The sequence below is a fragment of the Indicator indicator genome, chromosome 5, assembly GCF_027791375.1.
Source record: "Indicator indicator isolate 239-I01 chromosome 5, UM_Iind_1.1, whole genome shotgun sequence".
Classification (NCBI taxonomy): Eukaryota; Metazoa; Chordata; class Aves; order Piciformes; family Indicatoridae; genus Indicator; species Indicator indicator.
In genome coordinates, this window is record NC_072014.1 from 19,826,176 (window position 1) to 19,854,098 (window position 27,923).

A 27,923-nucleotide genomic window follows, 5' to 3' on the forward strand; every position below is an offset into this window, starting at 1 on the left:
GGGCCCTTTATGGATAGGGCTGATTTGTTTCTGCTAAGGTTCTTTTGTTTACAGTAGTCCTTATTAACTGAACCAACCATGGCTGAATTTATTAGACGATATCTGAGGCAGCACTTCATAAACTGTCAATCACATCTTTCTTGGTTGAGAGAGTTCTCCCCTCCCCTCTGTTTTGGTCTTCTCTGGATGTCACATGAAAGGGGAATAGGAACAGGTTGGGGTTTTTTGTTTTCTCAGGATGAAGGGGGAATTCTTGAGCAAGCAGACTCTAGATGGCATCTTGTCTGCCAGGAAAGATAACTTACTGCAGTTAGGACATCTATTGCCATGTCTGCCACATGTAAGTAAGGCAAGCTATCTGCATCAAATAAACTATGGAAGAAAGTATTCAACAGACAGATTTTCACACTTGTTTTTTGGCATCAATGTCCAGCTTAGCGCCTAGAAAATGGGCAGCTTGAGCTGCCACATCAGTTGCATTCAAATGGGAAGCCATGAGAAAGCTGGATCCTTTCAGCAAGGAAAATTTTTGGCTACGACCAGCTTTAAGATTTTAGTGGAGAAATAACTGTCTGACCAGCCTTGGGGAACCAATGCCATGTAGAAAGCACAGCATTATGCTTCTGATTTTGTTTCTAAGCACTCTTAACTGCTAGGAAGTTGCAGTTAGTTTAGAAAGCTCAGCGATCAGGGCTGCTCTGACACCAAGCAGGAAGGTGGGGAGCCAGAGCCACCATCTGCCCACGCCCAGCTGTGGGCAGCAGCCCTGGCTCGGGCAGATAAAGGCCGTTGAGGCCCACACTGGCCTTTGCTGAAGTTGAGGCTTGTGTTTTGCCCTAAAGGGGTGTGTGGAGGCTCTGCCCTATGCCTCCTCATCCCTGAGTAGGAGCCGCGCGTTCCCGCCAGGCCGAGCACTGGACGTGAATGAGTACAGGCGGCAGCAGGGAGCTCGGTCTGCCCCCGGGAGAAGCTGGAGACGGCGGGAGTTTTTTGCGCTTCCGGCAGGAAAGGCAGCAGCCGAGAGCTGCAGAAGTCCTCAGAGAAAAGGACGCGGCGGGGTCACGTCGCAACCGGCCGCGTTCCCCCGCGCCGCCGCTGACGGCTTCCCTCGGCTGCTGAAGAACTCAGCCGCGCGCTGCCGCCGCCATCTTGCGTCTGATCCCTCCCACCCGCCGGTGGTCGCCGCGCAGTCTGGCGCCTCTGCCCCAGCGTAGCTCGCCCGCGGGCCCTGTACGGCGCGATTGAGTGCTGGCACAGGCTTGGTCTCCAGCGCACAGGGAAAGCGGCAGCAGGGGGCAGTGCGAGGCAACAGCGCTTCTCCTGCGGCGGAAACCCTGGGGCGGACCCCGACGGGCGCGGAGCTGCCTGCGAGTGCCGGGTTGTCGCTGGTGGGGCGGGCCAACTCCTCGTCTGCCCTCCCATCCTGGGCCTCGGTACCTGCGGCCACGGCCTTGGGGAGGTTCTGACCTCGGCAGTGTACGAGTCTTTTGGTCGTATGCTTGTACAGGGGTGCCTGCTAAAAGCCAAGTAGGTAAGCTGCCGGCTCCTTCCTCCGACTTCTGGCTTTGTTTTCTAGTGATGTGGTTGTCACACGGGACAGTGCTGTTATTTTTTTATTTCTTGGTTCTTTATGAGTGGAAATACTGTGTGCTCCTAGCGGGGGTGACGATGGAAAGGAGAGCAGTGATGGGATGGGCAAGGCCACCGTGGCAGGTGAGAGGCGTTTATTTTGTTGTGGCTTTCCCTCTGCAAGCCAAAGGATGTTTCATACCTATTTGGCAGGAGGGTTAAGTGAGGTGCTTTTTAAAGAGTGCCGACAATATAATATAATCTGTCTTTTGAAAAATGTTTTGATGTTTGCTTCAAAAGTGTGTATCTGTTGACAAACCCTAAGATGAGCTTAATTGAAAATTAAGCAGAGGTATGCTTTCCATTTGTTGTGCTGGCTTGATATTTTGTGCTGTTGACAACTGTTGCTTCATTTGATCTTGCCTGAACACCAGCACTGACAAATTTTGATACAGCTCTAAGTGTTGTGGTTGCAAGCACTGCCAGTCACATGCTCAGGGCAGGCCTCAGCTTTGCTGGGTTTCCTGTGCACACAGCTTGCCCTGCTTCTCCCCTGTCCAGGTGCTTGCTTGTAATGACAGCATAGGGGGGGAAAAAAAAAAGGAAAGACAATCTGGAAAAAAAACCTGCTCAGAAACACTTCAAGGTATGATATTTCTTGTGGCATGGTCTGGATTTCAGGCTAGGGGTGGCTGGCTTCTTGGGTTAATTGCTGTTACAATTGTCCTCTCTGATTTCTTAGCCCAGTGAAAAGTAAAATTTATGGTTAATTTGCAAGAATAGGAACTGCAGTAATCACTTCTTTCCACTTAATTTTATCATCATAACTCTCTGAAGTTCCTTCCTTTATGGCTTACTGTGTAAACTTTTACATGAAAACGCATATGGTACGTTCTTACCTGAGCAGAGGATGGGGTACTGAATCTGCCACAAATGGAACTCTTCATGCCCTGATTCCACTTTCAGCTTCCTGAATAAAATAACGTGTCATCCTTTGGGATATTTCTACATTGCATTAAAGTAGAAAATGAGGTCTCATTGTGGAATATAGTTTATGAACAGTCTTAACAGTGTTACCAGACTTAGCCGGAGAGTGATTGTCAAGTGAAAGTTTGCAAGTGAGAGACCAGAGAGAAGAAGTATGTTGAGGTTATCTTTTCTATTCTCTCATACCATCTTTGACTTTTGTTTAGAAAGAGAATGAAAGGGATTTTCCTTCTTGGAAAGGAGACAAATTCTCTGTTTTGGTATTCAGGAACCTGATATTGCTTAACTCACAGCTGCTGAAGAATTAAGCTTGGTCTGGTGGTTTTTAAAATTTTACAAATATTGACAACCTAGAAGTAGGGTGGGCAAATATTAGTGATCCAGTTTGTTTCAAGGAATTTGTAAACTGCAGTTATTCCTGCTCTGTTTTCAGAGTTCATACCAAGCTTCCTCTCGTGCTGCCTGTACTGTTCTTCCTTACAAGTGCAAGCTGACAGTCTGGCTGCAAGCAGCTATGCTTGACACAGGTGACAGCAGATAAGACAGCATTATTCCTAAAAGTGTTGTCTTTATTGGCCTGCAGTTCTCAACAGTTCAACTGTGGCTAATTTTTCAAGGATTCAAATCTGATTCCTCAATCCCTAAAAGGATAACCAAAAATCCTACCTCCTATAGAGTCAATGCTAAGTGCTTTCTTTTGGAACTGTTACATATACTTATTTTAGTGTCTTTCGACTAGTTTGTTGCATCTGCTGTAAGAACAGATGAGCGTGTAAAATATACAAAGTTTTTGGTTTTCATCTGATCATGAAAACACTTTAGCTCATGCGAGATGCTACTTTTAGTTAAGCCCCAGCTATGATAACACTCTATATTAAATTAGTCATTACATAATCTCACAACAGTTATGTAAATGAACATGTCCTGTAGAGCAAAAGGAGCTGAGAGATGTATTCACTGTGTTAAGCAGCGCTCTGTTCAAGAGCTTGTATTTCAGGAACATACCCACTGCTTTGCAATAGATAACCTGTGTTGAATGTGACTGTTTTAGGATGTGTACATCTTTGGAGCTGAAGAGATGATTCATACTCAAAGCCCCCTGAGGAATGCCAGTAGCATCTTTTACTGTGATTGTTTCTCTTTTTGAAATTGGTATAGTTCACCAAAAATTGGGCCGCACTGACTTTACAGTGTCCCTTGTAATGAATCACAGAATTAACCAGGTTGGAAAAGACCTCGGAGATCATCAAGTCCAACCTATTACCTAGCACCACCTGACAACTAATCCATGGCTGCAAGTGCCACATCCAACCTCTTTTTGAACACCTCCAGGGATGGTGACTCTACCATCTCCCTGGGCAGCCCATTCCACTGATCAATTCCTCTTTCTGTGAAGAACTTTCTCCTCACCTCAAGCCTAAACTTCCCCTGGTGCAGCTTGAGATTGTGTCCTCTCGTTCTGTCACTGGTTGCCTGGGAGAAGAGACCAACCCCCACCTGTCTACAACCTCCTTTCAGGTAGTTGTAGACAGCAAAGGTCTCCCCTGAGCCTCCTCTTCCCCAGGCTAAACAACTCCAGCTCCCTCAATCTCTCCTCACAGGGCTTGTACTCAAGACCTCTCACCAGCCTTGTTGCCCTTTTCTGAACATGTTCAAGTATCTCAATGCCCTTCTTGAATGGAGGAGCCCAGAACTGGTGAAGATAGTCTGAAGGAAGGATGCAAGAATATTCGTGGCACTTTACGAAAGATGGTTGTAGGACTTGTGGGTGTATGTCCACATCAGTTTTTTTTAGTGAGGCAGATACAGGATTTAGCAGGTGCTAGAACTAGAGAGTTAGTCTTCTGGATCTTTATTTAAGTCCTGAATTATAAAATAGGACAGGGGTGCTTCTGTATTTTGTAATGATTTTGTGAGGAGAAATAATATTTTTAATACAGAGGAAAGATTAGTGTTTAATTAAATTAGGCAAAATCTGGGTTTAAAATTACAGGCTTATGTAGCTGTATTAATAGACTCATCTACGAAAGCATAGTCTGTGCTAGCAAAAGGCTTAGGCAGCTCAAACCGCTTTTCAGGAGAGAGAAGAAGGAGATGCTGTAGTGCTAAAAGTCCTTTCCACTATATAGTTGCATGTAGACAGTGCCTTTGGTGAGTAAGAATGTCAGGAAAAAAACCCTGTCATTAGCAGTGGTAAAAGATACAGCCTTGGATGGAAAGACTCAGGAGATGAGAAAGAATGGTAGAATTCTGGGACAGATACAGCCAGAATGTACTTCTACTACAAACCAAAAGTTGCATTTGATTAAAAAAGCTTCCATTTATTCTGGGAAAAAAAAAAAAAGGAGTAGGTTGAATATGTTGCATCCTTTATGCATGGATGCAAGCTTGAAGAATTCAAGGTGAGGCTGTGCCATAAACTTGTTTTTAACCTTGCAGCCACTGTAGAATGTGGTTACCTTCTTTCAGTAATTCAGTGTTGGAAATCTGTCTCTGATCCTATTTTGGATGTCTTGCAAATCCCTACAATATTCTTAAATTTTCCTAATAGAAGAAATAGTTTATTGCCTGCTTCATCAGCAAGTTTTTCCATCATCACTTTGGTCTCCTGGTCCAAGTGTATCCTCTATAACGGAAGAAAAATACAACCTTTAAAATAAGCCCTATTTTGAGTGAGACACATTTCCTTGGGAGAAGAGATAGCCAAGGGTACTGAACAGATTTAAATGATGCAGCTGTGCAGTCCAATTGCAACAGCATCATAGGAGTGCTTACTGAAACCCTCAGGCATAAATAAAAATCGTGAGTCTAAGAGATTATGCTATATGTGAATGTGTGTATGCTGGATGCCAGGATGTGAAACAGCACACAAAATCTCACTTTTGCTCTGACTTGATTTACTTGCTTATTTACCTGGCTGTTATGAGTACTCTGTTCCCTAGATAGGATATAAAGAGGCTGGGAAGACTCTTGAACCAGTCATTAATTTGCACAGATCTAGCTATACAAAGTACTGGCTTGGGAATCAACTTTGTAACTGATATGTTAAATGGCTCAAGGCAAATCAGTTTGCTTTTGCTTTAGTTTCTGTCTTCCTTTTAAGAGTACTTTAGGATTAAGTCCTGTCAAAATTTTGGATGTAGTTAGCTGATGGACCGCACATGCTTCAGAGCTCTGTCACCAACGTCTTGTCTGTTTCTGGCAAGACCTTGTCAATTGACATTTATGTTTGATATCCTCTCTCTTCATCTTATTTGCAGACTTTACATGTGTACTTGCAAGTAGAACCTTCTGTGTTATAGTCAGGCCTTTCAAAGGGGATCACTGTCAGCAAGTGAAGATCAGGAGTCACCAGACATATCTGTGGTACATAAATAGTTAATTTGATGTATACTTAAATTTCACTGTTACAGTTCTAAAGAATTGTATGTAGCAATATGGATGAGCAATAACGTGATGAATTGGATCATTGGCCACTGTGCCATACGTAGATCCCTTCCTAACTGGAAAGTGTATCATTACCACATGATATTGAAATGTTGGGAGAGGTCAGAGTTGCACAAAGCAAGATACAGTCTTGAAGGGTGATACCATGATTTGATCTCTAAATCTTTCTTGAAGGTAGAGAAGGCCTTGCCAAATGTTTTTGTGCCAGAGTGAAGGTATGATTCTTGGTCAAATTTAGCTTTGTTGCTTGGTGTTCTGTTAAAGCTATTCCTTTTGTTGTTCTGTAACAAATTAAGAGTTCGTAAGTTTATACCATAAAAGACTGTGAAAGCAAAGGGGTTTTGATGTGTGGACAATGAGTCAGTAGAAGGATGTACAAAAGGAGAACTGATACTGATAGAGTACCTATCAGCAACTCTGTTGCTCTGAGGGAGTATCTTTTACGGAGAACAAGAGGACAGTTTCAGGCTTATTGGACTTGTATTGACAGCAAGATATTCACAAAAGACATCCTGGAGATGGGTTGAAATTGTAATTTTAACAGGAGAAAATAGGTCTGGATTAGAGAGAGCTATGACTCATCTATGTGTAATGTAATAAGTGTTTTTGAAAATGCACAGGAAGGGAGACAAAAGAGGAACAAGGAAGGAGCTCTATCAGCATCTGCAGACATTTGAGGGATTCTCCAATATAAATGTTATAGGAAGAAGTGGAGATAGGAAGACAACTAGGAAGTGCTGTATTTACCAAAGATATGGGAAAGACAGAGAGGAGGATTACTGTAATAGAAGTGTGTGATGGTCACAAAAGATGAACATGGAATACCCATTTTGAGAGTTTTAAGAAGATTCTGGCCTCTTGGAATTTTGGTGAGCATTGTTTCAGGCATTAAGTAGGATCTAAAGATGGCTGAAGGACTCCTGGCCATACATAAAGCTAGGCATGTAGAAGCAGAGGAAAACAGCAGTTAAAGGGAGTTTGGGGGTGGAATTTTCATATTGGGAGTTCAATGTCTATGATTAAGGAAAAAGAACCAAATAGGACATAGTTAAGAAAGACCTTAGATAAGTTAGAAAATAAAACTAAAGATTTGATCACTGAAACAGCACATGAGGTTTATAGTTGGGATTTGACAGTGAATGAGAAGTTAAGGAATGTTAAAAAGAGTCTTGTGCTTTTCTGTTGGAGACTTAACTGGTCTTGTAATGGTAGTCCAGGAAAGCAAGGAGCATACAGTGCTACGTTTAGCAATTACTGTTTTCTGAAACAGTGACTGGAAAGTGCTGAGGAGTTGTAATTTATCCTAAATGATCCTAGAACAGTAATTTTAAAAAATCCTTGTTATATCATCTTTCCTTCCAAGAGATTTTTTGCTTTTTGAATGCAAAAGTTTTAATATTTCAGTGTTACTTTTTAGCCTCTGTCAGTTGTCTTGTTGAATTGTGTGGACTTGAGAGAAGATGATATGTGAAGATGATATATGTATGGAATGTATTGTTCTTCCTCAGAGTTGTTTCTCTTTAGCTACTTAGTATTTATTTCATTATTTATTTGTAAGGCACTTGTGTCAACTACCCTGTCAGCAAGTCTGATAAACATTCACAAACAGTTTTGGAAGTTAATAGATAAATACTTTCATTTCTTTTACAGATGAGATCATTTCACACTCTTGTTTTGAAAGAAGTGGTCAAAGGAAATGGATAGCTATTCTGACTTCAACAGAAACAACCTTTCATCTTCAGTTAATATGTCTATTTCTTTGCCTGAAGAAGTTGGACTCAATGCCACCAATGTTAGTCCATCTATGTCAATAAGCAGGCTTTTTCCAGCCTTGTTAGAATGCTTTGGAATAATTCTTTGTGGATACATAGCTGGAAGAGCCAACATTATCACATCAACTCAGGCCAAAGGACTGGGAAATTTTGTGTCCCGTTTCGCACTCCCAGCTCTGCTGTTCAAAAACATGGTGGTACTTAAGTTTTCTAACGTGAATTGGTCCTTCCTGTACAGTATTTTAGTTGCCAAAGCTGCCGTGTTTTTTTTAGTCTGTGTTTTAACATTGTTGGTAGCAAGTCCTGAGAATCGATTTAGCAAAGCAGGCTTGTACCCTATTTTTGCTACACAAAGCAATGACTTTGCACTGGGATATCCAATAGGTAAGTATGCTTTCTTCTTTAAAAATTATTTTCAGTGGCCTAGGCAGGTTTGCTGTATTTTTCCATAATTTGAAATTAATTCTTAACTGAAGTTAGGAGCTATTTAAGCCATTTTTTTAAGTCACATTTCTTGACCTCAGACCAAGTACTTTTTGGTAAGGGAAGAAAACTGTCAGCTGGTATGAATGAGACAGAATTTAAAACAATCCAAACGACTGTTTTCTGTATGTTCTTGTCAGATTTTTAAAAAATATATTTTAAAAAAGGATTTAAAATACAATTTCTAAATTGGTATAAATTACCTTACACTTACAGTTTTCCATGTGGGAAATTGCCAGAATTTCCCACAAAATCAAAAGTTCTTGTTTAGCAAAGTATGAGTCTGTACCTGTGGTCTCTGAAGTAGCTGTAGTGGATTTTTTACCAATTTGGCATTGCCTCTTGTTGTAACTTGAAGAAAACATCAAGCCACAGTGTTGGTGCCTACTGGTTGTGGAGTGTGTATGGCAAACTAAATTTGTACAGAAGGAACTTCATAACTTAGATAGACAGTTATGGTTTATCCCTTATTCTGTTGTGGCCAGTAGATATGCTCTAGGATGTGTTGACAAATTATGTATTATAATGACACTATATAAAAGATGGTTTAACTCTTAAAACAAACCGTGTCCTGAGATTTCAGCCCACATAATTTCTTTAATAACCACTATGCTATTTTGTGCTGTTTAACAAAGATACATACATGGGAAGACTGAAATGCAGTTTAAGTTTTCGAAAGTCACCAGTGTTTTTCTCTATTTGCTGTTAAAACAGTTCCACACTACAAAGTGATGGGGTGAAAAACAAGCAGTACGCAGCTTTGGCAGTGCACACACACACACCACCTTCCTATCTCCACCAGCACAGATAGAATTACTATGACAGAAAGTTTTGTTTGTTTGGGTTTTATTACTGGATGAGATGATACAACCCTGACAGAACAGCTTCATCTGCTCTTAGATGTTAAAGCACAGGTGTAGCAGAAGTGTTGTGTGGATGATGGATCAGGTACCATGACTATAATGGTGCTAATTGTTTTAAGCATGAATAACTGATGTTACATAAAACTGATGTGTGCTTTTACATGTAATTTTGAGCAGCTGGGATGTCAAGAGTTGGGGGGGGGGTTAAGTATTAGATTATCTTTGATTTTCTTTCTTCTTTTTTCTTTTTGTTTTTTTATTGGTTCAATGTGAAGGCACCTTGATTTAAATAAAAAGAAACTTTTTCATTAGAGACAGAAGTTGTGAATTATTTTCACTGTTCATTAAGAGTGGTTTCTTATGTTTTTTTCACCAATGACTCAGTAAACTACATTGGTTCCACTTTTTGCTACCCAGGAAAATGCACTATGACTTCAAGTATTTGTAGACAGTATTATTTATGTGACTCAAGTTGCATTTGACTGAAATGAACTTTCTGTATAAAGCAGCATAAAATATTTCTTGAAGGTTTGAGGCTTTAGAAAAAAAAATTACTTACATAAAGTGTCCACCATGTTTAAAGTGGTTTTATTTATGAGGAAATATTTTGTGTTTAAAACTGGCTTATTAAATGCAATAACTAACCACAAACTAAGTAGTTCTGTTCAGAAGTTTATTCAGGTTTTTAGGACAGGTTGCTCTTCTATATGTACATTAATCGTGGCCTGTATGAGGAAAAGCACCTTTAGTGCCTTTTCTTCTGTGTTGGAAATCATCTAGTTGAGAACATAATTTTTTTCAATCTAAAGAAGAGACGTTATAGTAAGTGCTGATTTAGTACTTAGTAGATCCTGTCATTCCAGATGTTAAAATAATATGAAGGTAGAAATCTTTTGGGTTTTGAAAAACATAATCGTGAGGGGAAAATACTTGCAACAGTTGACTGCTTAATGGTCTTAAAATTTATTTAGTATTTTGAGTGACGAGTTATCGCACAGAAAGGTGTATTTATGCAGTAGGACTTCTTTTTTTAGTAGTAGTAGTAGTACAAGTAGAATTGTACCTGCATATTAAGATATTTCTGCCTGGAGAAGAATGTGTTTCTCTCCAACTAGGGCAGGAAAAACTAAAAATAAAAGCATTGTTTTTGCATATTTTTGAAAATTACTGGAAATAGTAACATTCTAAGACAAGTAAAAGATAACATCCTACTTTTAAAAACAGTGGCTTGGTTTTTAAGTTCACACTAGAATAAAATCTTGTATATCTTTCTAGACTCTCTTCATGATTTTTGAGGTGCTGTTAGCACAAACTTGAAATAAGAAGTAGCTCTGACTTGCCTCAGAAGTATGTAGTAGCAAAGAAAAAAGCACAAACTCGTAATTTAAAGTTTCTTGAGAGACCAAAACTACAGCAATAACTCTTGTCCCGAGTAGTCCCAGAGAATGAACTAGTAATTATATGATAGTTTATTTTTTTATTTGGTTGTTGCATTGCTGTATTGTATTGCATCAATGTAGAAAAATCACACTTGACATACACATTGAAAACTGGTTAAATTCCAGAGATAGGAGACTCCCCTAAGATAAAAAGCAACTCGTGTCCTGCAAAGATGCATTTAATTCTCCACAACTTTCATGTTTCTGGGCAGGAAAAGCAATTCAGCAAAATAACTTTTTTTTCTCCAGTTTTTGGGATGACTCAAAGGGCACACAGAATTGTTATATTGCTTTGCTTCCTTTTTTTCTGTAAATGTTGAATATTCACAGAATCATTAAATAGTGTTGGATAGTTAATCTTTGGTCTTTAATGTGTTCATTAGATGACTGTGGCTTAATGATGATTGGGCATGCTTCTCTTACTACATCATTTTATATTGATTGTAAAGGCAGTTATTTCAAAAGAATAATGGAATAAATTTTCTCTAGTTTATTTAAATGCTGATGTATTTTTGCTGAAGTGTTACCATTCATCACCTTTTATTTCCTGTTTTCTAGTTGAAGCTTTATATCAAACCACTTACCCAGAATATCTCCAGTACATTTACCTAGTGGCTCCAATATCTCTGATGATGCTAAACCCCCTGGGGTTTATCTTCTGTGAAATCCAGAAGTGGAGGGATAATCGCACTGTGTCACACAGCAAAATTAAAATAGTGGGCCTAGCACTTCTTCGAGTTTTGCAGAACCCAATTGTGTTCATGGTCTTCATAGGAATTGCCTCAAACTTTATTCTTGGCCAGAAAATTCCTGAATACCTTGAAAACTTCCTTGATGGACTGGGCAGTTCATTTTCTGGTTCTGCACTTTTTTACCTTGGACTAACTATGGTGGGACAAACTAAAAAACTGACAAAGAGTATGTTTGTTACTCTGATCCTTCTCATCACAGCTAAACTGTAAGTTCAATTTTTGTATTTTTATAGTTTTGTTATCTGTTTTAAGCAGATGTTTTTTACCTCAAAGTCATTATAGTGATAATAGACTTCACTTCCAGTATTTTGGGTGGGTGCTTCCCAAAGCAAAGAAAAAAAATCAGGGGTGCTACAGCTTCCTGGACTGCCTGCAAGCTATCTGTCATCACAAAGTGGCTGTTTGGGGAATTACTAGCTTAAATTAGCATTTAATAATTAAATAATAAGATCAGAGTGATTTGGGTTGTAAACCAGCTCAATGGCAGATTTTGTAAGACAAAAATAGATTTTAGTGTGACCACTTTGCTCTCCTGGTGTTAATGTAATTAGCCTGTGTAAGGCTTCTATAGCGAGTCTATGTGAGAGTTGGGGTATTGATAAAGGTGAACAAAACAGCGTTCATGCAGGGAGTTATTTTGCTGGCCAAAACATTCAGAATGGGATACTGAAGCTTGAGCCCTTGTTATATTTCAGGTGGCTTGCAGAAGGTGGTCTAAGTTTCAAAGCTGCAGACTGACAGTTTAGCTACACTAACAGTTGAAAAATGAGGGGGTTTTATATATTTTACCTTTCTAAATCTGAAAATGTCTACTGAATCAGGGAATGTGCTTATATTCCAGAGTTTGTTGTAATTTTTACCATTATTTGTGAATTGGGTTTTTTTGTTTAACTGGTAAGGTAAAATCTTTGGGCAGCTGGTAACTGTTATGGTAACAGTAAAGGCAACCATTCAAAGTAATACCAGTTTTTTGCTTTTTATAAATAGTATTAAAACAAGCCTTAAATTTCCTTTTGGTCCATTTTCTGCGTAAAGAAGAGTCTGTTGCTATAGATTTAGTATTTGTTTTCAATTATTTTTTCTCCTTTCTTTTCAGACTTATGATGCCGTTTCTCTGTAGGGAAATGGTGGAACTCTTTGACAAGAGTGACAACGTAGTCAACCATACCAGTTTATCAAACTATGCATTTCTTTATGGAGTTTTTCCAGCAGCACCTGGTGTCGCAATATTTGCAAGTCAATTTAATATGGAAGTGGGAATTGTATGTAATTAGCTTTTCCCAATTATATACTAATTTTGAGTAGGCTTAATGTATTTGCTTTTCTGTAGTATAGACTCTTTAGATTCACTTATACTCCCTAGATCTCAAGTATTAATTATATTTCAGATTATTAATTATGCAAAGTACTATTTCCTGATGTCTCAAATGTATTTGTAGTACACATTCATAAATAAGTACTCGTACTTCTCTGATTCATGACTGTAGTAGGAGCCAGGATAAATCTAAATCTGAAGAACTTATATTTCTATTGGGAGCTTGTAGGTTTTGGAGTTTGTTGTTTTGTTGATTTTTTTTTTTCTCGAAGATCTTATCTTTGAGCTACTGTTTCTATAGGAAAAAAAAACCAAAATTATGTTGCTGACTTTAGTAAGAGCAGTGTTACATTAATACTGAAAATTTATGGAAGAACTTGTGCTTTAACTGATTCTGTTGCCCTTCAGTTAAATCTTGTGATAGGAATGCGTTTTACTTTGCTTTTTATAGGAGAGGGTATCAATTATCTTTTCAACCTGAAATAGAACTTCAACTGCTTCCTTTCTTTTTCTTCACGTGACATTAAAATATTGCCATTGACTTTCATTGCTTTTAATGTTAGCTATTTTCCATTTGTTTAGTTGTTTTTTTAATAGAAGGGAGGAAAAAAGAGAACACTAAAAGTAAACCTTACAACATAAAATTTTGTGCCCCACGAAATCAGGGAATCTCTTTAAAACAGATCTGTAGTGTGAGTAGCAATTCACAATTCCATCACTCTGCAAATTCTAGAAAGAAGAAAAACAATGAGAGGCCAAACCAGAAATTATTTAAATGTAAATATGTATGCCATCTTCTCCTGAATTGGTGCATATTAGTATTTGCATAACTATATGTTTTCTTATTTATTTATGGTGTGACTATTTGCATCCAAAAATAAATTTTGACATTGTAAATCCACCCCTAGGATGCAGTTATTACTATATTTGGCATCCGTTATAAAGTATTTGCAGTAGACAACTCTTTATTCTTACTGTTTCAGAAGCTTGTTAATAGTTTCAGCTTAACTGTCTGTATAAAATCAATACTTTCTCCCTCAAATTCTAAATAATTTGTTATAGAAACAACTCAGTGATTCGTTAGAAGTCTATGTTTAATGTAAAGGTACAGTTTTTCCAGTGGTTGTATTCCTGAAAGCAGATTATTTAGCTTGACATCTGATTAACTCTGTCCTTGCTTCTATTTGACTTTTTGCAGATTACCTCAGGCATGGTGATAAGCACTTTTGTGTCTGCACCTATTATGTACGTTTCTGCGTGGCTGTTGACAATTCCATTTATGGACCCCAACCCACTGGCATCTGCGCTCCAAAATGTTAGCTTTGACATAAGTATTGTCAGTCTCATTTCTCTGGTAAGTGTTAGTGAATTGAAATACTAAAGCTCACTGTCATGCCAGGGTACCATTAGTACAAAAGCAGCAAACCTAGTCATGATGAGACTCACATTTCATAGAATCATAGAATCAAGAAGGCTGGAAGAGACCTCAAAGATCATCGAGTCCAACCTGTCACCCTAAACCTCATGACTATCTAAACCATGGCACCAAGTGCCACGTCCAATCCCCTCTTGAACACCTCCAGGGATGGTGACTCCACCACCTCCCTGGGCAGCCCATTCCAATGGCCAACCACTCTCTCTGTGAAGAACTTTCTCCTCACCTCCAGCCTAAACCTCCCCTGGCGCAGCTTGAGACTGTGTCCTCTTGTTCTGGTGCTGGTTGCCTGGGAGAAGAGACCAATCCCCTCCTGGCTACAACCTCCCTTCAGGTAGTTGTAGACAGCAATGAGGTCACCCCTGAGCCTCCTCTTCTCCAGGCTAGAGTCCCAGCTCCCTCAGCCTCTCCTCATAGGGCTTGTGCTCAAGGCCTCTCACCAGCCTCGTTGCCCTTCTCTGGACATGCTCCAGCAATTCAACATCTTTCCTAAACTGAGGAGCCCAGAACTGGACACAGTACTCAAGGTGTGGCCTAACCAGTGCTGTGTACAGGGGTACAATGACCTCCCTGCTCCTGCTGGCCACACTATGCCTGATGCAGGCCAGGATGCCATTGGCTCTCTTGGCCACCTGGGCACACTGCTGGCTCATGTTCAGGCAGCTGTCAACCTGTACCCCCAGGTCCCTTTCCACCTGGCTGCTCTCCAGCCACTCCGACCCCAGCCTGTAGCTCTGCATGGGGTTGTTGTGGCCAAAGTGCAGCACCCGGCACTTGGATTTGTTGAATGCCATCCTGTTGGACTCTGCCCATCTGTCCAGCCTGTCAAGGTCCCTCTGCAGAGCCCTTCTACCTTCTAACTGATCAACACCTGCTCCCAGCTTGGTGTCATCTGCAAATTTGCTGATGATGGACTCAATCCCCTCATCCAGATCATCAATAAAGATATTGAACAGGATGGGGCCCAGCACTGATCCCTGGGGGACACCACTAGTGACAGGCTGCCAGCTGGATGTGGCACCATTCACCACCACTCTCTGGGCTCTGCCCTCCAGCCAGTTCCTAACCCAGTGCAGAGTGCTGCTGTCCAAGCCACAGGCTGCCAGCTTGGCCAGGAGTTTGCTGTGGGGGACAGTGTCAAAGGCCTCATAGCCTGTTGCAGAAGGATGAGGAAGGAGTTAAAAATCTTGATTTAGCTGTGGGTAGGCTGGAAGGCTATGCTGTAGAGAAAGATGGCTAAGTGAATTAGAGCACTAGTGCAGGGCTGAAGACTTTGTCCCTTTAATTGTGGAGGCTTGTGCTGTTGAGGGTTTTTTGAACAACAGGGTGTGCTCGGAATAACAGTACTAGTTAGTCCACAGAGAATAATTACATCAAGATAGGTGAGGTGCTTGTGTACCACAGTAATGGAGGCTGTGTACAAACTTCAGATCCAGAACCATCAGCAAATATACATTTCATGAAGTATTAATGAGTACTAATAACAATGTCTGACTCAGAAGTTTTAATTTACTTTTATCAAATTCCTTTCCCAGAAATTCTGTTCTTAAAGAATGGGTTGATAATGCAAAAGTCAAATGTGAATTGTGTTTTGGCTTTATAGGCACTACAGAACAGTGTGCTTATTATTTTTTTGCTTTTTTAAAATAAAACTATTCATGTTGGAGCAGCTTGGAATTTTCTTAAGTTGTTTCACTGAAGTCTCCTTGTCTTGAAAATGTGCATCAAAGGAAGCCACAAGTGAATGCTGCCTCTTGCTGTCGCAGACAATTTTTGAAGATTCAGGGTAAGGGATAGGAGTTTTAAATTCTAAATTGCCAGGCACTGTGTGGTCATTTATGTCCTGGGGAATGACCAGGTTTCTACACACTAGAGGCAAGTCATTGGTGCTTTCTGGAAATATTTTACCATTATGAGAATGCAAAGATTTTTTTTTTTTTCTGGCCATAGCTGCTGAAGCATCAGGAGCTGACTACATTAGTCATGTTGCTAATAAACTTTTAAAGATTTGATGTATATTTAATTTCACCATAGTCTGCTAGGATACCTGTCTTGTTCTTTTGGGGTTTGTTTTACTCTTAATTTTTTTTTTTCCTTGTACAATACAGATCTGGTCTCTTGCTGTTATTCTTTTGAGTAAGAAATACAAACAGCTTCCACATATGATTACGACAAATCTCCTTGTTGCTCAGGTCAGTAGTAAGAAGAATTCTGTTGTATGAGTTTTGTGGGATTTTCTTAACTCTTACCATCTATGGAAGACAGGGGAATCTAATGTGTGACTTGTCAAAACTATTTATCTGCTTTAAAATACACACTTGAGAAAAAATGAGAGTTGATGCTGGTGTTAAGCTTCTTAAACAGAACTACAAGCAATCAGAATGGAGAGTGGCTTCTAAAATATACTTTTAATTATTGGCTGTTGAATGCACTTCTGTATCAGTTTGTGGCAATCTGATGTCGGCAATGCCAGGATCAGCAGCAGTGTATGTTTGACTCCATTGAGACCTGATTCAAGGAGCTAAATAGAAAACTAATTTACATGCTGGTTTGGCTCCCTGAAGTGGCTTGCTGAGGGATCTGATGGGTGCCAGTGGTGATGCAAGGAAGGGATGTGAGAATACGTTGGTAGCTAGGGAAGGGAAGTGAAAAATTTGTGGATTAATTCTATTTATTATTTAAGCTGAGAGAAAACTACAGAGTGTGTTTTCTTCCTTCTCTTGAAGGAAACTGCTTTAAATTCAGTGAAAGCAGCCTGTGCTTGCAATGTATCTGTGTGGTAGCACTTCCTGAAGTGTTCCGTAGCTTAAAAAAATGTAATAAAAATCACCAAAAACTCATATGTGTAGTGAACTCCCTGAGGTCCAATCATGGAGTCACATTTGGGAAAAAGTCATGTATGACACTCACAGATGCTTCGCATCTGTAATGACAAAGTTAGTTTCCATCTGAGAAAACAAAGAATAAAACTATTGAATTACTGTTTCCATCATATTGCAGCCTATCTTTTCAAATGCCTTCAGTACTAAACTTCTAACATATGCAGTATCACTGGGTGAAAATTTGCATACTTATTCACTGAACAAACATCTGTTGACCTCAGCTTCATGTCCAAAGAATTTCAGATAAATGTTTTGTACTTAACAAAAGCTTTACCTTTTACTCATTGTAAGATATATAAAGATGATTAGTTCTCCTTTGTCTGACTTCCCTTACTCCCACTTTATCCGAGTTGCTAACAAACGCCCCCCCCCCCGCCTTATAGGGTACCATAGTCAGTGACATAATGGTAATACTGAATTTACTGCTTTACTGTTATGAAAACTAGCAAATGTATGGAGTTTCAAAGCTTATTGTAGCCACATTACGCTGTGTTCAGCTTTTCTTGTCATCCTGCTTACCCATTTAAGTGATGGCATCTTACCTTTCCAGTTTATTGCTTGCATCGGAATGGTTGTATGGAACTTCATTGTTAAAGAGAAGGACATCACCCTACAGATCCTAGTATTTATATTCCTCTATAGCTCACTTTATAGCACCTACCTGTGGACAGGTATGATTTTTCTAGACAGAACCTAAGTATTGTAATAAAAGATGAATGTTCTGAAATAATTTTACTATATTATTCAGAGTAGTTGTTCATTCAGTTGCATGTAGTTCTGCAAATATACACACTGTCCCATGGTCATGATGGCAGTGTTGCCTTGCCTCTGAGGAGATACACTCCAAACAATTGTAAAAGGCAACATGAGTTTTTTAAACCTATGAGGCAAAGCAATTGGAAGGAAAACCCTGGTTTCCCAAGTAGTAGGTAACTAATCTGCAGGGGGAAGTAAGAAAAAAAAGAACCTGAAGCTTCATTTGAGGTTTGTGGTACAGTATGTATTTAGCAAGGATCATGCCATTCTAGTATGTTCTTAAGACTTTTCTGTATGCTTGTGAACCTTCCTAAGCATCCAGAAGTGAATGTTTAATATAGAATTTCCTGAAATTTCTTCAGTGTTTCATTATTAGTATGATTTTTAAAGACAATAGGTATCTTTATTTTACTTCCTTATGATACAACTAGAAAAACAATTTTTGTCTATTTGAAGGTCTGAGAATATCTTAGTTATTGAGCAGGTCACATTATAGAGTTTCTAGACTTTGTATTTATTGGTTCCTTTTTAGTAATAAACAAGATTTGTTTTGTTTTTTTGTAGGTTTTCTGTCTTTCTCTTTGTTTCTGTTGAGGAAGAGAGAAACAGTAAAGATTCCCATTGGCTTTATTATCGTGGCTGGATGGGGGTAAGTTAAGTCAGATGTTTCCCTGTAAAATTGGTGGTAGCGTACTAAATATGTTACTTTGTTCATACTTTGGTCTTTCAGAATTCCAACACTTATGGTGGGAATCTTGCTAATTTTTGGTGAATGTAACAACACCAGTATTGACTCTGCCTTTTTCTATGGAAAATATCAGGTATGAACATCATCTGTCCTTATCACTTCAGACTTCTTCCATGCCTAGTACCTAGTTGAGAACTTGTGTTCTCGGTTTGCTTCATATGTAAGTAGCTTTCAGTGGAAATACAGGCTTCCGTAACTGCAGTATCACTATAGAATACTTACAGAATGAAACAAAAATTTATTTCTGTAATGAACCATTAGGAAAACTTGTTTGAACAAGAGCTTTCACAGGTATGCAACTATGACTAAGAAAAAGAGGGAGTAGGCTTCCCATCTGGGAAGGCTTAGGAGTGGTAGTGAATTGCAGAGCCCTTTTTCTGGTGACTGATTTGTAGTTTTGCTTGATAATTATCTACAGTTGTTATTATCCATTAGCTAATTAATGGCTTCTAGTCTTCAACAGATAGGATCTACATTACCTGTGTAGCAGTAACTGCTTGCACTGTGGGAGACTTCTCTGCACAATCAGGGGCTGAAAGTCCCTGAGCCTGAACTATCATTTTTACCAATAAATAGTTCATCTTACCAGAGGATGTTCTAGCATAGATATTTGTCATGTTTTTCTTCTGTCTTTCTTACGGATGTAGAGGCCATGAGTCTCTCGGGATTATGCATGTGGCACTTTCACAAGTATTACATAGCTTCAGAGTATTGGTGGCAGATCATTAGGAGAGGCTAATTAATAGGATGCTCCCCATTGATGAGAGCATGGAAATTGAGTTGTGTCAGAGGGTGACAAAGACACATTCCTCTTTGGAATTAAAAGGTGGCTGAACTTCAACTCGAGCACTAATGATCCTGAGGTGAAAGATGATGATGGGATGTTTTTGGATTGCATGGGAATAAGGGTCCCCACTTAAAAACCCAGCCATGGAAAAACAAAGAAACAAAACTAACCAGCCAAACAAAACCAAAACCGCCACCACCAAAACACAACAAATAAATAAAACCCCCAAACGCCTTAGTTACTCAGGCAAGGAAAATTAGTCACGTGCATTGATTGCTCTTTCAGTGCCACAAGATGCAAGAGCAGTAAACACATTTGTTTAGAATCTTTTGTTTAGATATATTTGTTTAGAATATTTTGGAAAACACAGAAGTTAGACTATTTTCTTCAATTTTGTATTCAAGTGTATTTTCTTTGCTCTCTTAACAGATAATTACCACAGCGGTGATTCTGTTCACCAGTATATTGATGTCAGGTATCTCACTTATGTGCATGAACAGAACTAGGGAAGAGTCAAGCTATGAGGTGTTGAACCCATATTCACCACGTAGCCAAGTGGAGGAGGTTGAAGTGGAAGGGAGTGAGGGGAATCAAGTTCCTCAGTCTTCTGTTCCTCAGTCTTCTGCAGGATCTTCTGCGCAGACTTCTCTAGAATCTTCTGCACAGCCACCTTCTGAAAGAGGTAGAGAAAATGGATTTATAAAATAATAAATGGCTTGGGATACAATAAAACAATGTTTAAAGTTGAATTCTGACCTGGGAAGAACAGTTTACACCTTCAAGTGTTATATGTAGTGTAGCTGCCTGAGGGTTTAGTTTATGTTTCTAAGGAAAGTTGATGGTGTTATCACTGCAAGGGTAGGGGAAGTGAACAGGAAAAAAAATGTATATGGTTTCTATGTAAGTAGTGGTGTCTTAATAAGAATATGATAAATGCAGTTTGCTGGGCATCTTAGATTGCTTACCCAATAAACTGTCACTCTGAGAATTGATTGTATGCCAGCAGCATTGCTTCTCAATGTGTTTCTAATCCTCCTTGTCTGTATGTAGCCTTTTTGATCACTCTAGCTATAACTACTTATGTGCCTTCTATATTTCTATATTCAGCACACTGGAAAAATTAAGTCTGCCTTCTCATTTTGGGTTATTTTTTGGTATCGTAGTTAAAGCTGTGTAGAATATATTGTTATACCTGGAAAATAAATGATGGTAGTGAAGGAAGCTAAGTGTCCTGTTATCCTGTGTATGCCTATAGGTTGCTGTTCTTGTCAGACAAAAAATGGTGAATTATCCTGTGCTGGAGAAAGCAAAGTGGTGTCAAATTCTGTTGAAAGCAAGGTTCCCTCAATTGAAACAGGTAAAACATTAGTGTCTGTAGTCCTCACAAAGAAACTGTTTGGTCTGTTGTTCTCTCAACTCCGTTTGCATACTTGAATTTAATATGAAATATAAATTATTAGGCAGTATATTAGGTGTTGGTTCTCTTCTGCCTGATAGTTATTAGTAACCATTCAGTGCTCAAGATAGACAATTGGGTTTGGGTTGTTTTGGGTTTTTACCACTAAGTTACTTTAACAAGTCCTCCTGAACGTTCAGACTTTACACGTCCATCACTGCTTTGTTTGGATACTGAGAAGTAGAATGCATAACCCTACTTTCCCTCAAGTTTTCCACTTAAACATACTATTTTACATTCTCATGTTCACATCTTGTGTCTTCTGAAAAGGTCTTTGAAGCCTTTGTTATAATCATGCAGAGGTTTTAAATGAGAAATCTGAATGAAATCTAGAGGAGCAAGCACTTACTGCAGATTAGATCAAATGTCCATGCTGCTGTACTATTCACATCTAGGGGAGAGAGATGAAGGAAATTGACTAAAAGGGCATTTAGGAGTCACTAAAATAGAAAGAATGGATCAAAGCGACTGCATGTTCAGCCTATTCTCATTGTACATCACCTTCAATAACCAAAGCAGGGAAACCTTTCTCTTTTTCCTATTTTCTTCTTGTTTTGGTTTGTTTTGGTGTTGGGTTTTTTTTGTTTTGTTTTCTTTGTTTGTTTCGAGCCTTACAAGGAAGTTCATATCCTTACACTTTGCTTGGATGCAAAATTTTACACTGAAACATAGAGTTATGTCTTCTCTCATATGTCTCCTCACAAAATGCTAGCTCTCCGCCTATTGCCAAGTACTTTATCTATTAGTTAGACAAGCATCATAAGAATGTCTTCCAATGATATAATTAGACAAGCATCATAAGAATGTCTTCCAATGATAAAAGGCAGCTAGTTTAATTTTCTTTATCCTAAAAGATAAGGTAGAAAATACCTTCTGATATTGAGTGGAAATTGTTTTCAACCTACTGAGTGAACACTTCAAAGCTGTAAATCAGTAAAAGCAAATCCTAATAGATACCTTGTGTAACTTTGGCTGCGATAATTACTAATCCTGAACTGCCATGACAGGTATCTGATGCTAATTCTTATATATGTGCTTGCCAGGAAGTTTTTCACTGCCATCTAGAGGAAGATACTCAGAATTCCTTAGAACTCTGTAGCTGGAAGACAAGCAACCATTCTCTTATGTGTATTTGGTTTCTTGATTGAGAAAATTCTGACAGTGTTCTGATGTACCATGTTAAAATACAGTCATAGAACTGAAATAAATATGGTTTGTTGTCTGATCTAGAGCTCAACAGCACTACAATACAGAGAAATACCAGTCACACTGATGGTATATTTGGAATATTTGTTCCAGAAATAAATTACAAGTTTTAAAACTGTTTTGAGAAATGGCTATTATTTCTATTAGTGTTTTCTAAATACTTACCACAACTTAAGTTTGCATTAAACCTTTGATAGAAGTGTTCTGTTGCAAAAACCTGTCTTTGTTTGAAGGGTACATGTAAGGTACTGTTTCATTCAAGAATAAATACCTGAACAGGTTATTGTCAAAGCTAATATTAAATTGTGTGTGTGTGTCCTCAGTACAGATACTCACCAGGTAATTTAACTCAGGAAGTTACATTAAACAGTTTCCTCATGGAGTTTGTAAGTTAGAAACCTAATGAAAATTTTTGGTTTGTCTTTCAGCTGATCAGTGTGTAAATCATTGCAGTGCTCAAACCTGTGTATTGGCTCAGGAAGAACAGCTTCTACAGACTGGAGACAAACAGCTGGCCAGACATGTGCTGCTGTGCTTGCTTCTTGTTGTTGGCTTGTTTGCTGTAAATACTTTTTTTTTCTCTCTCCATATTGTTCAAGTCATTAAGCTAGAATGATTTTTAGGAAAGCTACATAGGCAGTCCAGTAAAAATCTCCCAATTACTCATGTAACAATCCATTACAGAAATTAGAGGCTTTATTTTTGTTTATTTTTGGAAGAAGAATATCATAAAATTATTTTTTCTGTGCCACACCATAAACTAAAGGCAAGGTAAGATTATATTAGCGAGCATGCCATGCTGGAGAGCCGTAAAGGGAAAAAAAAATGGAATTTTGTCTTTTGGTAATCAATTCATCACTACCACCCTTCTTCCCATTTTTCTCAAAACCTAGTCTTCTGTAGAAAATAATCACTTGGGGGCAGGGAGACAGGAAAAGGGATTTCTGCTTCTCAAGGAGGCTACAAAGATTGTTCCATCCAGTCATGCTTATATTTGGAACTGATTTTGTTGTTTTATTGGTGTTTCCAAGCATCCTTATTAACTAGATCCTGGTTGTGAAGGTGGCTGCTTCTGTGCAAGAGTGCAAAATACCAGAATCTAATGCAGTAGGGATGTAATTTGAATTTTTAACTATGACAAAGATGAGAAGCAACTCTCTCTGTTTGAATGTAATGCCAAAAGTCAAGCTTCTTGTGGATGACAGTAGTGGAAGGGTTTTTTATTTGGCTCAAATATGTGATATTGCAAAGGCCAGTGTAGCACAGCTATGTAGTGTAATGGCTACTATTACTTGTACTATTCTATTAAGTTACAAAAAGAAACTCATATTGCCTATATCAAATACTTCATGCTAATTTTTAATGTATTGTTTCATATCTGTTATATTTAAGAGGTGTTGAAAATGTTAGCCTTTATTTTAGTTGTGTGTGAATGGTTACGTAGATACTATGAAACGAGACGAGTTATATGACAGAATTAGCCTTTACACCCAAAGAGGTTAACTTTGGAGGCTTTTTAACTTTTGCCAGGCATCTAAAGTAGCTGAGGTGGTATGTGCTTCAGCTTAAGACAATCTTAACTGTGCAGAAAATATGTAGAGAGCACTGGACTCAGTTAAACAGTTCTAAAAACAAATACTGCAAATCTATCTGGGCTAATATTGCCTGTGTTAGGTTGAATCTCTAAGTATGCTTAAGGCAAGGGCCTTTTGTCAACATGTAAAGAGGCAGGATCTCTGCACTGGTATGTTTTGCATTGTTTTGTTTAAAAACAAACAAGCTTTTCCCCCCTCCCTTCTTACTTGTCTTCATCTGAATAATTTGTTAAATTAAGACTGTGAAAATTGTGCAAGAATATATTGGCATGTGAAGAGTGAGAAAGTGCTTTTGATTTTTATAATCAGGTCTGGTTCATGGATTTTATTTTTGGGGTTTTGTTGTTGTTTTTTTTCTTAACAGAATCTTTCCAGTTGTTTGTGGTGGCTGTTCAACCAAGAGCCTGGAAGGCTGTATGTGGAATTGCAATTCTTCTGTGCTGTGTTTAATTTTGGTCAGGTTTGTATCAATGTTTGTTCTGAAAATGAGTTTGTTAGTGGATGTCACAACAGATACTATCACAAGCACTCTAAGTTCAAGTCCTCAAACAATGCTGAAGTTGCCAGCTACTTGTTTTGCCTTTTTATGTCAAGCCTTTTCTTTTGATACAAGACTTTGTTATCTCTTCAGTTTCAGTTCCAGCACTATTAACAGCTGACAGAGGTATGATTGTTCCAGCTGTGCATGGACGATTTCAGTGCAAACTGACACAGGGTAGCTTTACTTGTCTATGAAGGTGAAAGCAAGACAGTGTTGATACACATACCAGAGATCCATGAACAAGTGTGCTTACAAGATACACTGCAGTATCAAAGAATGACTTAGAGAGCATTGTAGCATTCAAATTACAGTAAGTCAGTTATTTTTTGACATTAACAAAGACAAGTTTAAGTAACTGCTTCTGTTAAGGATAGCCAGTTATCCTAACGTGGCAGTGTCACAGCATTATGTTTACCAAACTGTTTCTTAAAGAGTTTCTTTGATGAGCTGTTAGGTATTAATCTGTCTTTTTAAGGCCAAAATGAAAACTCAAAGCAGAAACAAATGTGTTTTGAATGATATCTAGGGAGACAGAGTTTTTATGTATGTTTTTGCAATGATTTTTTAATGTTTTGCTTCTGTTCATTAGTTTGCTTAATGTTGCCTTTTCTATGTTTTTTTCCTCCAGGGTTTCATTTGCTTTGGTATTTTTGGCTTAGATAAGCATTTAATCATTCTACCATTCAAGCGAAGGTAAGTAGAATCTTTGCACTTAACACCTATAACCTTAATTATTAGCAATAATAATTAAGGGTATTGAATGTTTTGTGCTATTGCATTTAATTTCCTATTTGTTCTCCAAATTTATTTTCTCTATAGTTTTGGGGAGCTAACTGCAGTTCACTGTGCATGAGTTTTTACTGCTGTTCTAATGGCACTCACAAAGACAAAAATCCCACAGGTTCCCTGTAGACAAAGTCTTTGGTAAATGATGGTGAAGTATGTGACTGGATCAGAGAGATGATGGATCTTCAGAATTAATTTCAGCTAATAAATCAAAGCTTAGGTGTGAATGATGAACTGGCTTCTGTCATCAGTGGTTTACAGTCCTATATTCGTAACCTCACGCAAGTACTTTGTGTGGATAGGCCCTTTCACTGTGCAGGCATAAGCTCTCCAAAGCTGTCTTTAACTTAGAGCTGGCTGGCTGTAGTGTGAATCCATCAAGTAAAGCTACTCTGTTTTTCCTTCTTCCTGAGCCTAGAATAAAACTTTTCAGTGTACAAAGGTCATATAGGCACACTGGGAAGATTGTATATAAAGTAGTGGGCACAAAATGAGTAAAACAGTTGTGATAAGCTTCCCAGTTTCATATGAGTTCTGTTCTATTATTTGCTGTTTGGTTAAAAATGCCTCTGGTTAACTGACTGGTTTTATTTTTTTATTCCCCTTCTTTTTAAGACTTGAATTTTTCTGGGGAGGAAGGGAATCGGCAGGGCATAGCGATCCCTCTGTACCTGAGGAAATAAGGATGACCTGTCAACAGTTTGTTCGTTATCATAGAGATCACTGTGTCAAAAGTATTGTCAGAGGCAGAAGGTAAGGTTCTTCCCTGCACATATAGCCTGTTGCAAAAGTTATATCTCACCTATGAAAATAATTAAATGCAGTTTAGACTGCCTGTGGGCATTTTCTGTTGTGGAGTATTTATTCAAGCCCTAAAGTAAGGATGAAGAATTTAGCAGTAGCAGAGAAACGTTTCTAGTCTTACACTGAAACACTGGTGTGAAAGTTACCACATTATCCCATTTAGATTTTATATAAATTATTAAAAGTTTTATGTTTAAGGCATTACTCCAGCATTTAGACGGAGTTCAGGAGAGAAAATCCTTCCAAAGAAAGGTATATGGTGATGTCTGTAACAGGGTGCATGTGTGTGTTTGTTTTGTTTTGAGATTAAGAAGGTGTCAGTATTTATGTGGCTGAATGTTTACTGATAAAAATAGCTTTACAGGAGGCAAAAACATCGTAACTGATGTCAGTGTATTCAGAAGTATTTTTAGAACCTTTACACGTTTTGGGTTAATACAATTTCTTCTGCTTATTCCTCTTGTGAGGTCTAAACCTCAATTTAGGAGAATAGCAAAGGTTTCAGAGGCAAATTATGACACTAAAATCAAAAATCGTGCATTCTGGTATCATAGGTGGATGAGAGGAGAAACACAAACAGAAGCAACAAAACCAAGAAAAATATTCTGCCTTTATTTAAATATTTACTGTATGAAATGGAGACATGAGGAAATGTTCTAACAGGACACTGGTAGAACACACTGTTTCTTGTGGTGAGCTTTTAAGCAGAACTAGTTTGGCAGGATGAGGTGGTCTTTTACTGGTCAGGTAGTCCAAAACCATATCCCAGAAGTGGTTTTGACAACATCATGATTGTATTCAGTCTTCTCAGAAGTCAATAATGTTCCATAGGAAATAGAGTAATAAAGTTATCCACTTAGGAAAAATTAATTATGGCAGTTCAAAGTCTTGCTTTTTTCATGCCAGACAGAAAAGATGTGCTTGAAATAGGACAGGTTTTACAGATGTGTTTCCCATGCATCTGCTGCTATTGTGGTTTCTTGGGCTTTGGGATGTTCATTTGGTTGTTTTGTGGGCTTTGTTAATCATATATCTACCAGAGAATACATAACATGGTATTTGTTGCTTCACCGCTTTAATGTTTGTGCAGAACTAGTTTCATGTCTTATTCCTCCTTGTGAGTTAAAAGAAAGCATTTATCCATTTAAAATGTTCATCTAACTTGATTCTATCCTCTTTGATTTAAACATACTGTAACTGAGAACTTGCCATCACGGATTTTAATTTATTTTAATTTTTTGCTTCTCTGCTAATAGATGTTAACACTTGCTCTGTGTTACTGCTGCTTTCAACTTAAAAAAAAAAAAAAGGGAAGTTTGGGTTTTGCTGTCTTGTGTAGCTGTTAATCATCTTCAGAAACTCTGTGCTTGGGTTCCATAGAGCAGATCTTAGATACCCAGAAACATTCATTGCTACAGGTAAATTTATGAATAGTATTTTTACTGCAACTAGGTAGATCTTAGTGGCATTGCCTCATAATTAGTTTAGTCTTGTTGTAAAGGTTTTGTTTATTAGTATCGTCCATGTGGTAAATATTTAAGTGGTTTTTATTTACACTATATGTAAGCAGTTAATGTCTGTCTAAAGCTACAGAGAAATTATAAAACAGAATTAAAGTGCGGATTGGGTCCCTGTTGCTGCAGGAGTGCTGTACTCAAACCAGGTACTTTGTTGCAGAAATAACTATCCAGGAAATAGAATTACATTGTGTGTCTTCTTAGGAAAATGGTTAGGTATGTTCACTGATGTTTACTTCGTATTTGCACAAGCCTAAAATAACTTTGTACCTGCTTTTTGCTCCTCGTTGAAGTGTCTGTACGAAAAGGTAGTGAACATTTGCATGTCCCAAATACACAAAACTTGCAAATGCTCTTCTAACATGCTCTTACCTATCATCATGTCTTTCCTTGTTTCCTGCTGTTTTTCCTTGCCTTTCCCTATCGTGCAGTGATGGTACCAGATTTACAGAACATGTGGGTGAATCATTCCTTTGACATACAGGTGTGGTGCAAAGATCTCCACTGGCATCTTCTTTGGCTGTGACCTGGTGAACTGGCTCATGCAAGTTGGCCTTGCCTCTGACCGTGGTGAAGCTGTGGTGTATGGAGACAGACTGATGAAAGGAGGCGTCATCCAGCACATCACAAATGAATTCGAGTTTCGGGATGAATATTTATATTACCGCTTTATTCCGAAGAGATCAGTTCCAGTTGAGAGTCATTGACCTGAGCATGTAGTCAGAGGACAGGCAATTAGGGGTGAGTCTAACCACCTCTTCTGCCTTCACCACTGAAATTGGC

The 27,923-nt window shown here is 38.6% G+C and overlaps 1 protein-coding gene across 1 annotated transcript; it reads left to right on the top strand.

Moving 5' to 3' along the window:
• Positions 1 to 1,488: 1,488 nt before the first annotated feature.
• GPR155 (G protein-coupled receptor 155) lies at positions 1,489 to 27,875 on the top strand. The gene is made up of 16 exons (XM_054380904.1): positions 1,489 to 1,531; positions 7,654 to 8,159; positions 11,119 to 11,518; positions 12,409 to 12,574; positions 13,826 to 13,981; positions 16,171 to 16,254; positions 17,495 to 17,615; positions 18,265 to 18,349; positions 18,431 to 18,521; positions 19,665 to 19,917; positions 20,491 to 20,592; positions 22,326 to 22,459; positions 23,857 to 23,952; positions 24,662 to 24,726; positions 25,435 to 25,572; positions 27,625 to 27,875. The coding sequence occupies exons 2-16, from the start codon at positions 7,700 to 7,702 to the stop codon at positions 27,845 to 27,847; spliced, it is 2,574 nt and encodes an 857-aa protein (XP_054236879.1). The 5' UTR covers positions 1,489 to 1,531; positions 7,654 to 7,699; the 3' UTR covers positions 27,848 to 27,875.
• Positions 27,876 to 27,923: the final 48 nt, after the last annotated feature.

Excerpts from the sequence above, each read along its gene's own strand:
- GPR155 (XM_054380904.1), top strand. The coding sequence starts at position 7,700 with ATGGATAGCTATTCTGACTTCAACAGAAACAACCTTTCATCTTCAGTT. Across the intron at positions 8,160-11,118 it reads TGCACTGGGATATCCAATAG|TTGAAGCTTTATATCAAACC; the intron begins GTAAGTATGCTT and ends CCTGTTTTCTAG. Across the intron at positions 19,918-20,490 it reads ACAGCCACCTTCTGAAAGAG|GTTGCTGTTCTTGTCAGACA; the intron begins GTAGAGAAAATG and ends GTATGCCTATAG.